Below are 12,205 nucleotides of genomic sequence, written 5' to 3'. Positions count from 1 at the left end.
CGTCTCCAAAGCGAGCGCGAGCGCGCGAATCTACGCGCGTCGCGTCTCCGCTCCGCTCCTCCAGTTCCTCCGCGTTATACATATTTCATACATACAAACATACTCACACACACATATATATATATATATATATATATATATATATATATATATATATATATATATGTATGTGTAGATATATATATATATATATATATATATATATATATATATATATATATATATATATATATGTAGATATAGATGTAATATAAGCCACACGCGCGTAGGGCGTACGTGGAAATTCCGAATCTATCAGCCGCCCAGACGAATGCAAATGGCGCATGAAGCGCGCTTAATAAAGCCTGTACGCAACTTGCGAATCGCAATTTTCTTTAGGACGTGCTGCCCGTGACGATCACGCGTGGACTCCGTGCGAAAAATTCCTGGCTCTTTCGTGCGAACGACGCGATTCATCGGGATATTAAATAAATGCATCATTTAATGGTGGCTTTTCAGCGAATTCGCGTGTCTTGAATACAGCGACTTGATCGCGTGGCTATTCTTTTGTGAAGTATTTTTCCGAGGATAAGTGCAGTTTATATATGATCCAACGATCGAAAGAATCAATTATCTTTCGCGAACCAAAATAAAATTCGACAAGTATCAAAATGAATGATGAATGATTAGAATAACGAACATTTTATTATTTCTACTTATTCTATGAAAAATATACATTCAATTTGTATTATCTATATTACTGCGATAATATATGTTTTGACATATAAAAAAATATAACTTTATATTTTCTCTTTTACGCACTTAACTCAATGTACATATATTAGCATCTAATATACGTACATTAAATTCAGTTTACCCGATTGTCCAAAATTAAAACATATTTTGACAATCGAAGGTTTATTTTGTATATTAATTTCTATAAATGCATAATTTGAAAAAAGTGGAAGAGTTGCTTAGTCATAAAAAATGTATAAAAAGAATCTGAAATTTTCGCAATTGTCAGTTTAACATATCAGTTGATCACGATTAGTTTTTTTTTTTTTCCTACAGAATGTCAGGTTGCGATTTTCGGTGCATAACCGATAATAAATTCGCCGATACTTGCAAATCGGTCGTCACCGACCCAGGCGATCCATCTACCTCTGCTTGATATTTTTGTCGTGGTAACCACCTGTAAATCAAAAGTGACATTTCTTTCGTTGTAATAAAAGTTTCTAAACAAGTCGATTACCTATGAATCACCGGAGAGAGCAAATCCTTGTCGATCGATGAAGGATCTCGTGCACCTGTCATCCAGGTGACAATCCCACCCACCACAAGTACCACCAGCGTGCCAATAGGAGCAACCCAGTGGTAGGATAACCGATACAACGGGAAGACATCTTCTTCGCTGCACAACACGCGCGAGTTAATACAGAACCGATACGAGATACATTAAGAACGTTAATTAAAATAAAAACAGACAGAATAAACTTACTTGGGCCATTCGAATTGGTTTAAGAAATGTTGGCTGACATTTCCCGCACACTGCGCAACTGGAAGTTTCTTCGGTACCACGAGACCAGAAGCGATAGCCGCATTCGCACCAAAACTGACCCATCCAGACATCATAAATCCTGCAATGGCGCCAATAAAGGCACCCTGCGCAAAACAGATATACACGAAATAATAGAGTTTGTTTGAAAAACAATTTATTCGTTCGAGAGTTGATCAGATTTTGTTTCGTACCTTAGAATTTGCCCATGGAAACAAGATTCCCAGAGTAAAAACGCCAAAAGAAGTCCCAGCAGCGATGGCGGCCAAACTATTCGTTACCTAAATCGCAATAATAAAAATTACGACAGCATTTTGAAGTTTTAAGATATATAGAGAGATTGCGACGGGGAATAACTAACAACATAAAATCCGGACACTCACAGCTAGAACTCCTCCTAGTTTCTCAATCAAGAAAAGCAAGCACAGCGCCAACAAACCGAACACGACGACAAGGGTTTTCACGAAAATCGTGGAACAACGATCGTTGGGCTTCATTTTAAAGCAACCTTTGACGAAGTCCTCCAGAATCACAACGGACGTTGAGTTGAAGCCCACTGATAGTGAGCTGTTGAAAAAGGACAATTCTAATATTTGCTCGTGACGACTCAACAACTAAACATTACAAAAACCTCACCAATTATTAATTTTCTCGATCGACCGAATGACTCACGTCAAATGGAAGAACAAATAAGTGAACTTTTTTTTTCTTGTTTTATGTTCAAATTATAACATTACAAGCACGGGACAAATTTCAAAAAGATAATAAATTGTTTTGCTTATGTGCTGTTCGATTTGATGTGTAAAAATGGCTCGTTTATTCAACAAAATTTATTTTAAAATAATTTTTTATATAAATATCGTTATTCGAAATTCGTTGATCTGGCACAGGTATCTGAGCAAATAATTCTTACATTTTATTTAATTTATTTAATTACGTTAATTTTTTCGATCTCCATTACCTGAGCGCCGCGCCAAAAATTCCGGAAATAAAGAGGCCAGGTATCCCATGCAAATGATGGGCGATCTCCATGACATAAGCCGGCAACAGTTGATCGTCGGCCGTAATTAAACCGGAAGCTCTTGGATCGCATTTCGGTGGCGACCACCAAGCGAGAAGGACCAGTCCGCACCAGCAGCATATTGAAATAAACAACATTATGCTGACGGTAAATATCGCGATGGATCTGTAATGGAGATATGTAAAGATTCGCGACATTGGCTATATTAATATAGACATAAATATGAACAATATATGTATAATACATATATTACTTTCTATTATCTCTTATAATCTTGTAGCATAAAATTACCGTGATTAAACGTTATTAATATATAATCAGTGTACTCACTTACAATTGAGATATTTTCGTGCTTTTTAACGATTTGTATCGTTGCACCATAGTTTGATTGACAGCGATGTACGCTGTACTGTACAACCAAGATCCAATCAGAACTGTCCAAACGGTGTGTCTCGTGTAGGGGGACGGATCGAAGCTATACAACAGAAGGGAATACAAGAGAATATTCGATAAGCTTGCACAAAACAGATCGTTCTTTGTATTATTACTTGAAAAATTCGATGCGATCGGCATCGATGGCCCTATTCCAAATTTCAGATACTCCTCCCATTTGATAGGTCCCTAAAGCGGCAACTGAGATAGCCCCCGCTATCATCACGCCAACTTGTAATGCGTCTGTCCAAACCACTGCTCGAATACCGCCCTAATAAAACAACAAGAAAGAAATGATATAGCGCAGTGTAGAATAAAATATCTTATTTATAGTAGGAAAGCGCTCTCGAATTTCTCGGAACAATTTTACTTGATCTACACGTGTATCAAGTTTAATCAGTCTGATGCTTTCTCTTGTAACAACAAGAATCGAAACAAGATTATAAGTTAAGAATTTGATTATTTGATTCGGATGATATTATGCAATTTCCCCTATCTCCCGATAAAAAGCGATATTTTCGCGGCGGCGTTACCCATTTCTCAAGAATGCGATAACGGGGAATGCTTTTTCGAGTGCTTTGCAATTGCATAATAGTCCACAGCACGTTCGCGCGTGCGCAGACAGCGTATAATAAACAAATTTGTAAAGAGCCACTCAACCACGATAAATTCTCATTAATACGAGATCCAACAAATTGCTCGGATAATTACAGGCGCGCGATCCCGCGATTAATCACTTCAGCGCCGGCTTTGTGATCCGCTGCTACGATAACATCCGCTCGACGTTCTCCGCGCCATTGTTTCCCCGCGCCATTGTCGGGCTTTCAGTTTCCGTCCATAAACATTTCCAGTACTAAGGCTCTCGCGTGAGATTCTTCACGGTATTGTCCACTGAAAATTGTTTCCTACGGTAGACCGTGTCCAAGGAACTCCAGCCATTCCGCGGGAATTTGGCGAACGAGCCTCCCCCGGAAAATTAGCTTAGGCAGCTTAGGCTTCCATTTCCCCGACCCCCACGACCGTTGTCATCACCCCCGCCGCCCGCGTATAACCGCTCTTGTTAACATTCAAGTGTACGATCGTCGATATGACAATCGTTCGATCTTTCATGCAGTCCTGATCAATCTTTCTTTTCACTTTTACTTACGCGGCAGATGAGAGAGAGAGAGGATTAATTTGTCTATCAAAACTAATAAAAGAAATTAGGTGACATTTATCGTATTTAAATCGCAACTTACCAAAACAGTATAGAAAACGCAGACGACGCATACAATAGATCCGATCAAATGTATATTGATGCCGCTCACTATAATGAATTATTAAGAATCTTAATGGAAATAGATTAAAATCTTAACGTGAATAATATATGACGTGAATATAAAATACCTTGATTTAACGCCAGCGCGGGGACGTAGACCACGATCGATTGGTAAAGAATCTGAAATGAATCAGTTCTTATTCACGCGACTTTTCAAAACGGTTGTGAAAGCATCAGGCCAGATGTAGACTTACCACGTCAAAAACGAAAATTGAGGAAATCAGAATCCGCACGGGTCGACTAAATCGAATTTCCAAATACTGAAAGAAGAGTGTTTACCGTGAAAATTGTGCCTCATTGAGAGGCACATTAAATGGAAATTAAACAAAAAGGACGAACCTCGTAAACGGAGTTAAGTTGCAGAGTAGTAAATACAGGAAGATACACAGTAGCGACCACGATACCGGAGAAAAGAATCGAGATGATCGTGATCCAATATTGTGTGCCAAAGTTGTAGATCTCCGCTGGAGTACCCAAGATCGTCACGCCTGATATGAAGCTACAGTTACGATCGGAATTGATTAAATATTGACTAATCAATCAAGCCCGAATCGAACGATAAATGTCAATAAGCTACGAGTCAATTTCTATGTAACATTTATCTCTAAAATTGACATAAACACTGCTCATAAACGTTAAAAGTTAAAATAAACATCACGAATGTCAAAAGAGCTTCATTCTGAATCGAGATACAGGATTTGCAAGATCGTTCAAAAAAGAATTTTTAACAGGTACAGTTTCCGCCTTCCCGACGTTAACGAATTCTTCAATTCTTCCGTTACGTTTCAGGGTGTTTTAAGTTCATGTTTTTCATCCGGTTCTTATTTCCTTTTCTTCTTTTAATAGTCTTAAATCTTATAGAATGGCGAACCAAGCTTACCTGGCAACGAGAGAAGCGGACACGGGAAAGAGTCCTAAGCTCTTTCCTCCAAGCAGGTAGTCTTGTGTGCTTGACTTTTGCGCCCTTCTGAAGTGCCATAAGCCGGCTGCGGCAGACACGAGGAGCATAAGTGCAAATACCATCCAATCGATCCAATGGAAGTATCCTCTTTCCGATACAGCTACCATCTTTACTGAAATCAAAGAGCTAAATATATCCACAATGCATTCTGAATGGTGCATTTATGTATAAATAAATTTTTAAATATACATATACGTGTGTATCGTAGTGACCTATAGCATCAATCACTGATACAATTCTACCAGATATTTGTTGGCATATCTTAATCACAGTCAGCACATTAATTTACCACGTATATGGATACATCGTATTTTAGGATTTTATCTGTCTTTTAAGAATGTTTACATTTTACATTGTAACATCCTTAATTCTCTCTGAATAGTTCTTCGGTTAATTAAAAATTATAAATACCGCTATTAAATAATTTTACTTATTATGAAAGCATATCGCCGTTTTTTAAAATCGATTTTTTTTTTTAACAAAATGGCAACGAATTGAAACTCAGGTATGGAAAATCTGTGAGAAAATGTCATTTTTACGTAATTATTAAAAAATAAAGATTGATTTAAAAAAAGTAAGATCGTCACCGACCTCTAAATGTTTCTTAGCGTATTTTGTGTAAATTTGAAAACGATCCATCGAGCGGTTTTCCAGATATGATGTCCACCGGCTTCGAAAACAGTGTTTTGAGAAAAACGCGTTTACAAGTTTCAAGTATGGTTCTACTATTAGGTCTGTTTTCTGTTGCTGCACTGCTGAACTAGTGCACACTCTGGTGCAGTAAGTTAAAGTAAAACAAAATATACCTGTCCCATTCTAACTTATTGCACCAGTGTGCACTAGTTTAGCAGTGCAGCAACAGAAAACAGACCTATTGTTAAGTGAAGAATTTTTAACTTTACCTCTATAGTCGTCAATTCCAGGACCATATAGAGTACCCTCAGCAGCAATTGCAGCTTCACGGGAAGAGGATTGTTTTTGTCTGTGAGCAATTCTCCCTTCGCGCGTCGTCTTCTATACTCGAATTTCAGCTAAATTGATGCGGAATTTTCACTTTCGATGCCATTATTACCACTTTACGTACGCTTCGAAACTGGAATACACGAACAGAAGAGCAAGTAAAAGTCTAACTAGTACCTCTACTCCCTAGCTCAACGGCTTTCGTACTGAATTCTAACGGTCCTCAGCTGAAGGGCATAGGTAAGGTCGCTCCTCTAGGCCCCTAAAAGGGACTCTTTTGCCACAATGAAGATCGAGAGGACAACTGAAACCCAAAATACCGCTGGAGCGATATTTTCCGTGCGCGCCACGTCAGGAAGCGGAGCTCGAACGCTCGAACGCTCGAACTTGTTTTCCTCGGAATTCTATAACTTCGTCAATTTTACAGATATCGATGTGAAATTTTCAGGATATATTTTTAACACTTGAAACTTTTAGAAAACGCAAAAAAAAGCAAAAAAAATTTCTAGGATGTAGCTCCGGGGGGGACCATGGAAGAAATACTTATGTGATACCCGGGTCCCCCCCCCCCCCGTAACAGAGCAGCGCTTAGGAGGGACTAGTGGAGGTTTTAGCCGGTAGGCCGTGGGTGACGTCGCTTCGGCGATATGCGCCCGTGGAATCCGGCACTACCCCGCCTCGGGCCCGAGGGGCGGGGTGTCTTTTGAAGATTTCCTCCACTTAAAAAAAAAAAAGTGGATGTAGCTCCTCAACTACTATATAATTTAATGAATGTCAATCGTAAGTGTCATATTATCTAATGGCAGATACAGAATCGGCGAGATGCTTAATTGTTAACAACCTTGTCGCGACTGTTTGCAATGATAGAGGCTTTCGCGATAATCAGGTCAATTATTTCAGTCAATATCAATATATACCAGCTAAAAACTATCCCGATCACATTTCTTTTTGCATCGAATCATGTCATGCATTGTATTTTTTTTTAGATCATTGTCAAAATTATGAGTCCCATCTCGGATTACAAAGCCGACGTACCGATATTTTTAATCCGTTAGACCTACAGCAAAGACCAGCAAAGACTTAATCGACTGGCGCGTCGCCAGAAATATTTCGCCGAGTTTTTATTCGGCTTGTATCATGTAACGCGTTTATGTGCTATTTAATGTCTTGATAGACAATGTACTGAATACATTGATATGTATGCAGTATTAAGTATCACTCGTGACAATAAAAATGTATCAAGGATGTATGTCGCGTCATCAATTGATCGCAAAGGATATCGCGACGATCGCGACCATATTTATTAATGCCCGCTGTCGTTAACGTTTCCTTGATAGAGGAGCTACTGACCCATGACTTCTTCGCACGTGCTAGTTATTTGGTCTCGTTAACGTTGAATGACAATTGCGGCAGTATTCTCAGTTACACAGTTCGCGATGCCATCCCTGAAATCCCGTATTTCCGTTTCACACTAACGAGCGGTGAAGTATGGTTACAATAGATAATGGTTTAATCAGAGGAAGATAATACTCTAACCCCAAAGGCACTTTCAAAACGATAAGACTAGGAAAAATCGAAAATTAGGGACGTGAAAGATATAAATCGCTACATTATCACGCATTCCGATCTGTTATTTTTATATAGATCTTTTTTTAATATGTATTTTTATCTTCTATTTTTATATTCTTTTGAATAATCTCTTTCGAAGAGTTATTATCATGGGTGGACGTCGTTTATGGTGCTAGAAAATACTTTTGATGGTCGATACTATTTCTGCAAAATCGCATGGAATTCCGAGTTCAAAGTTCTGTTATTTTCCAGTCAATCGCCAGGGTCAATTGCCGAGCGAGCGTTAACAAGCGGAAAGTAGTCCGTAAGCCGATCGTGAAACCATGTCAGTTCTCATTACCGTTCTCAGTAGAATTTGCATTGCTAATTAATATTCGAATCATCAAGGCGATTCGATTTTACAATAAAAATTTTTCGAAAATCATACTTGTACCGTACTTCATTAAAATTACAAAATTTAAAATTACCGTGCTTTTATGAAGTTACATGAAATAGCATCTCATGAACGACCGTTTGAATTGAAAGATCTTCGACGAGAGAAGCTGTGGACTGATCCCGCGCGTTATCATTCTATGTAAAGTCCAATAGTTGTGTTCATCAACGTCATGATAACGGAATTCGATAAATTATCAATAGACAACAGACACGTGAATGGAAAAGACAATCGCTTAGAAATTGTCTCGAGGATTTCATCGACTCCGGAATTTTCAACTTGGTTTCGATCGATGAGTACTTCCTGCCTGATAATTACTTAATACATGCGTCGGATGAATGTAATTAGTCGCATCAGCAGTGGATAATCGGCGCTTACCGACTATTACGATCACGCGTGAGATAGTCGACGGACGGTACACGCTTCTATCATTATAATTAGTCATTTTTAGTTATATTATATTCAATAGTTATATTTAGTACAGTCATGTGCCATGGTTTACATGGACATTCACGAAGATGTGCGACAAGATCTTGAGAAATAAGGATGTGACAAACAATGATCATGATACGCGGACGATCCTTAATCAGCGATCGGTAAAAGCTGCATGAAAAACGCCCGTTTAACTCTTTCTCTCTTCCGCTTTTGGACTTTTCTTTGTGAATTTCCCTCGATCTGTTCCTTTACGCAAACACAAATTGATGATTTTTGCAAATTGTAATCGTGAATGGAGCAATGAAAATTATTTTCTCTTTAGCGATTGCGTGTGGAACTGTGGAAGAACGGAGTAGGTTTTACAGTTGCTTGTCTCGAATGCGCGTACTTAATGAGCGTCGCGTAATGAGCAGCGTCTAAAATTTAATCGTCCTATTTTTACCGAAGATTTTCGAGAGAATTATATTCGTCGCTCATCTCGGAAATTGTTATACATTATAACAATCTGCATCTAATTCGCGCTAAAAAGACCGAGAAAGAGACCAGCTAACAAAAACCTCTGAATCATATCTAACCGGTTTGATAGGAAGAGGGGAAATATTAAATCTACATTGATATTCAACCCCAAATGCCACACACGAACACTCGAGGAATCTCGAAAAAAACGATCTTATATTCGACTTCTTTTTTCTCTTGATAAAAGAAATATTCTGCTGACTTTCCCGGTACGCATTCTTGAAATTGTTGACGCGTTACTAACCTTGGAGTGAAAACTAAAACTCGACACTATTTTCATTCCAGTCTGATTCTAGATTTATGTTGTACCGGGTTTTAGCGCATCGCGCACCACTGTGTGGCGGAGCTTTCAAAAACAGCGACCAAGTTCGTTTTCCGAACAGCTAACTCCCTTTTTTCAAACACACAATGTCAATAATTCTTCTGTTCTCCTATTCTCTCTCTTTCTTTCGTTCTCTCTCTTTTTTCTCTCTTGTTCCTCCCTTCAAGTTTAAAATCTTTTCTCATCGATTATTCACGAATCACATAATGGTCAACATAGTTTCGTACAAACTCCGTTGTCTCATCGGTCAAAACAAATAGGAGCAACAGGGAGAAAGAATGCGAAAATTTTCAAAGTACTCCTCGAAAATTTGCCGACTGAATATCGAATCTCACGCAACAGAGTCCTGTCGGGAACTGTTGACCGTTTGATTTCGCACGAGGCACATGGCGCGAAGTTTCACCGCGCGGTGACGCCAAGCGTAAATGTTCTCAGCATTCTCCAACGATGACGGTGACATATGCTCTCCGTTGTTCTCGCCTCTTAACCGCGTGGACGTCGACCGGCTATCGGCTATCATGCGCGGCTGACCGAAGCGTGATGCGTTCGTAAGCGACGACCGCGATCGACTGAGCTGAGCACGGCTCGACACTCTCGACAGCGTAGCGATTACGTCGCGAGACACAAATCGCGCGTGCTTTCGCGCGTGCTAAAAAAAGGCATCATTGACAGTGGCACGCACAGTCGGTGACTACGGCCGAGGCACGACGCACGACAGCGCGCGGTGATTTGAGCGTTATCGATCAAGAGACTGACGAGACTTTGCCCAGTTACGAGTCCCTAAGGCTCATTTCTAGTCCCCACACTCATGACCTTATTAGGCCTGTGACGTCAAAATCTCATAAAATCGTATAATAATACATAGCGGCCAAACGAACTAAAAACTCCCTTTTTTATATTGTATTGGTAAATACATTATACATTGTATAATAAAATTTAATCTGCGCGTAATCGGCGCCTTCCAATAAAAATAAAAATAATGGTAGCCGGTGAAAATAATTTACAGCTATTTATTAATCTGCGAACCCGAAATGAGCGTCTTCGGCATCTTTGCCAGTCGAATCTGCTCGGTGTCGTGCCGAAAGAAATAAATTTATTTCGATGTGTATTGCGAGTAAAAAAATTCCTTCGCGGCAATTTAAAAATTGGCTACGTCAACAAAATCGGAACCATAAGAACTGCTTCGCGGTTGAGCAGTTTTAAATACTCAAACGCGAATCTGTCGACCCTAAAATCAAAAATGATAACCCCGACGAATATGACGATCGTAAATAAAATCTCCCCTTGCAACGTCAATTCGTCAATTCGTTCATTTTGAATGAACATTTTCTTTATTAGTATTATTATATAAATGTAAAATATATATAATATACAACTTCATTTAGTCCGATTCGAATAAAGAAATGTTGATCTTTCACTTCGTAACTTTGTCGCAGAAATAGTGAGAAATTGCACACCTCAAATAAAATCCGGAAACTAAAATAACGCACAATTGCTTAAATTCGCAGACGTTCGTAAGAATATCACACAATATGCAACATCATCGAAGTAGAATGCAATTGTCGACGTATAAAACTATACGTACAATCATATCCAATATCGCAGTTAGAAAATCATTCGCATAAGCATTTTACGTTTCGTTCATTTAATCACGAAAGAGGGGTTCGATTACAAATATTACAACCGTAGCCGTTCCGCGTGCATATCTGTACAAAATGTATCTATATACACATTTATATAAATCTATATATAAATATAGATTTATATAGATTTATAGATATCTATATAGATTTATATATAAATTTATATGAATCTATATATAAAGGACCCCACTATATCCTTAATCCTTATGGAAATTGGGTTTCGGTGAAATTAGCTGAAACTTTGGAAATAAATAGTTTGTTTTATGCTGATCAAAAGTCACAATGGGCACGATTCGTAATAATCAACTGTTTAGATGCTATCAGCGATCAAAAGTCAAAATAAGGCGTTATGCATGTCAACACTATTGTGAGACAGTAAGCTGCAATGTATTATTCTGCAGAATCATACAACTAATCATTCTTTTGGTTCATACAAAAATATGTATTTATGTGAAGAAAATATGTATACATGCATGTGTATATACATACATATGAATTATAATCTTATAACATAATTCACATACTGCATATACATTTTTTTCACATAAATACATATTTTTGTATTAAGAAGAAGAATTAAGTTGTGTGATTCCGTAGAATAATACATTGCCATCCACTGTCCCACAATAGTACTGACATAATGCCTTAATTTGACTTTTGGACGCTGATAGCGCTTAAACGATCGATTATGACGATTATTGTGAATCTTGCCCATTATAACTTTTAATCAGCATCATATAAATTATCTATTTCTACAGTTTCAGCCAATTACACCGAAATCCATTGTACCACAATAATACTGAAAAATAACTACCTTATTTTTACTTATGAACGCTGATAGCATATAAACGGTTGATTATTGTGAATTTTGCCCGTTGTGACTTTTGATTACATAAACCATGGAGTCCTTTATATGTCTATATGTTTGTGTTAAAAATGTCTATATGTTTGTGCTAAGTGCAAGTATTGTAAAAAAAAAAGTAAACCGTTTATCTACAAGTTATATACATGTGTATGCGCGTCTTTCCTTAAGCGATCAATATTTGGTGTTAATATGTTGA

The 12,205-nt window shown here is 38.2% G+C and overlaps 1 protein-coding gene across 2 annotated transcripts; it reads right to left on the bottom strand.

The window, feature by feature from the left end:
* Positions 1-665: 665 nt before the first annotated feature.
* On the bottom strand, positions 666-10,236 carry LOC143901782 (sodium-coupled monocarboxylate transporter 1). 2 transcript variants are annotated; one of them, XM_077414336.1, is made up of 15 exons: positions 9,424-10,236; positions 6,169-6,359; positions 5,186-5,373; positions 4,645-4,804; positions 4,500-4,565; positions 4,374-4,425; positions 4,226-4,293; positions 3,104-3,258; positions 2,890-3,030; positions 2,496-2,720; positions 1,918-2,101; positions 1,729-1,815; positions 1,478-1,641; positions 1,232-1,390; positions 666-1,171 (listed from the first exon to the last, which is right to left on the bottom strand). In XM_077414336.1, the coding sequence occupies exons 2-15, from the start codon at positions 6,193-6,195 to the stop codon at positions 1,045-1,047; spliced, it is 1,803 nt and encodes a 600-aa protein (XP_077270462.1). In that variant the 5' UTR covers positions 6,196-6,359; positions 9,424-10,236; the 3' UTR covers positions 666-1,044. The 2 variants fall into 2 exon arrangements, with proteins under 2 accessions (XP_077270462.1, XP_077270463.1); XM_077414337.1 differs by having other exon boundaries at positions 667-1,171; positions 5,186-5,378; positions 9,424-10,235.
* Between the last annotated feature and the right edge of the window lie 1,969 nt (positions 10,237-12,205).

This window comes from Temnothorax americanus, unplaced genomic scaffold (assembly GCF_048541705.1).
Source record: "Temnothorax americanus isolate GAGA-0224 unplaced genomic scaffold, ASM4854170v1 Scaffold36, whole genome shotgun sequence".
In the NCBI taxonomy this organism is placed as follows: domain Eukaryota; kingdom Metazoa; phylum Arthropoda; class Insecta; order Hymenoptera; family Formicidae; genus Temnothorax; species Temnothorax americanus.
The sequence above is the reverse complement of the archived record's forward strand: the minus strand, read 5'-3'. Positions and strand labels throughout refer to the sequence as shown.

Bases quoted from the DNA above. Each gene is read 5' to 3' on its own strand.
- LOC143901782 (XM_077414336.1), bottom strand. From the start codon at position 6,195: ATGGTCCTGGAATTGACGACTATAGAG. The intron at 4,294-4,373 runs GTATTTTATATT...AATTCATTATAG, and splicing joins CGCGCTGGCGTTAAATCAAG to TGAGCGGCATCAATATACAT. The intron at 3,031-3,103 runs GTAATAATACAA...TCTGTTGTATAG, and splicing joins GATCGCATCGAATTTTTCAA to CTTCGATCCGTCCCCCTACA.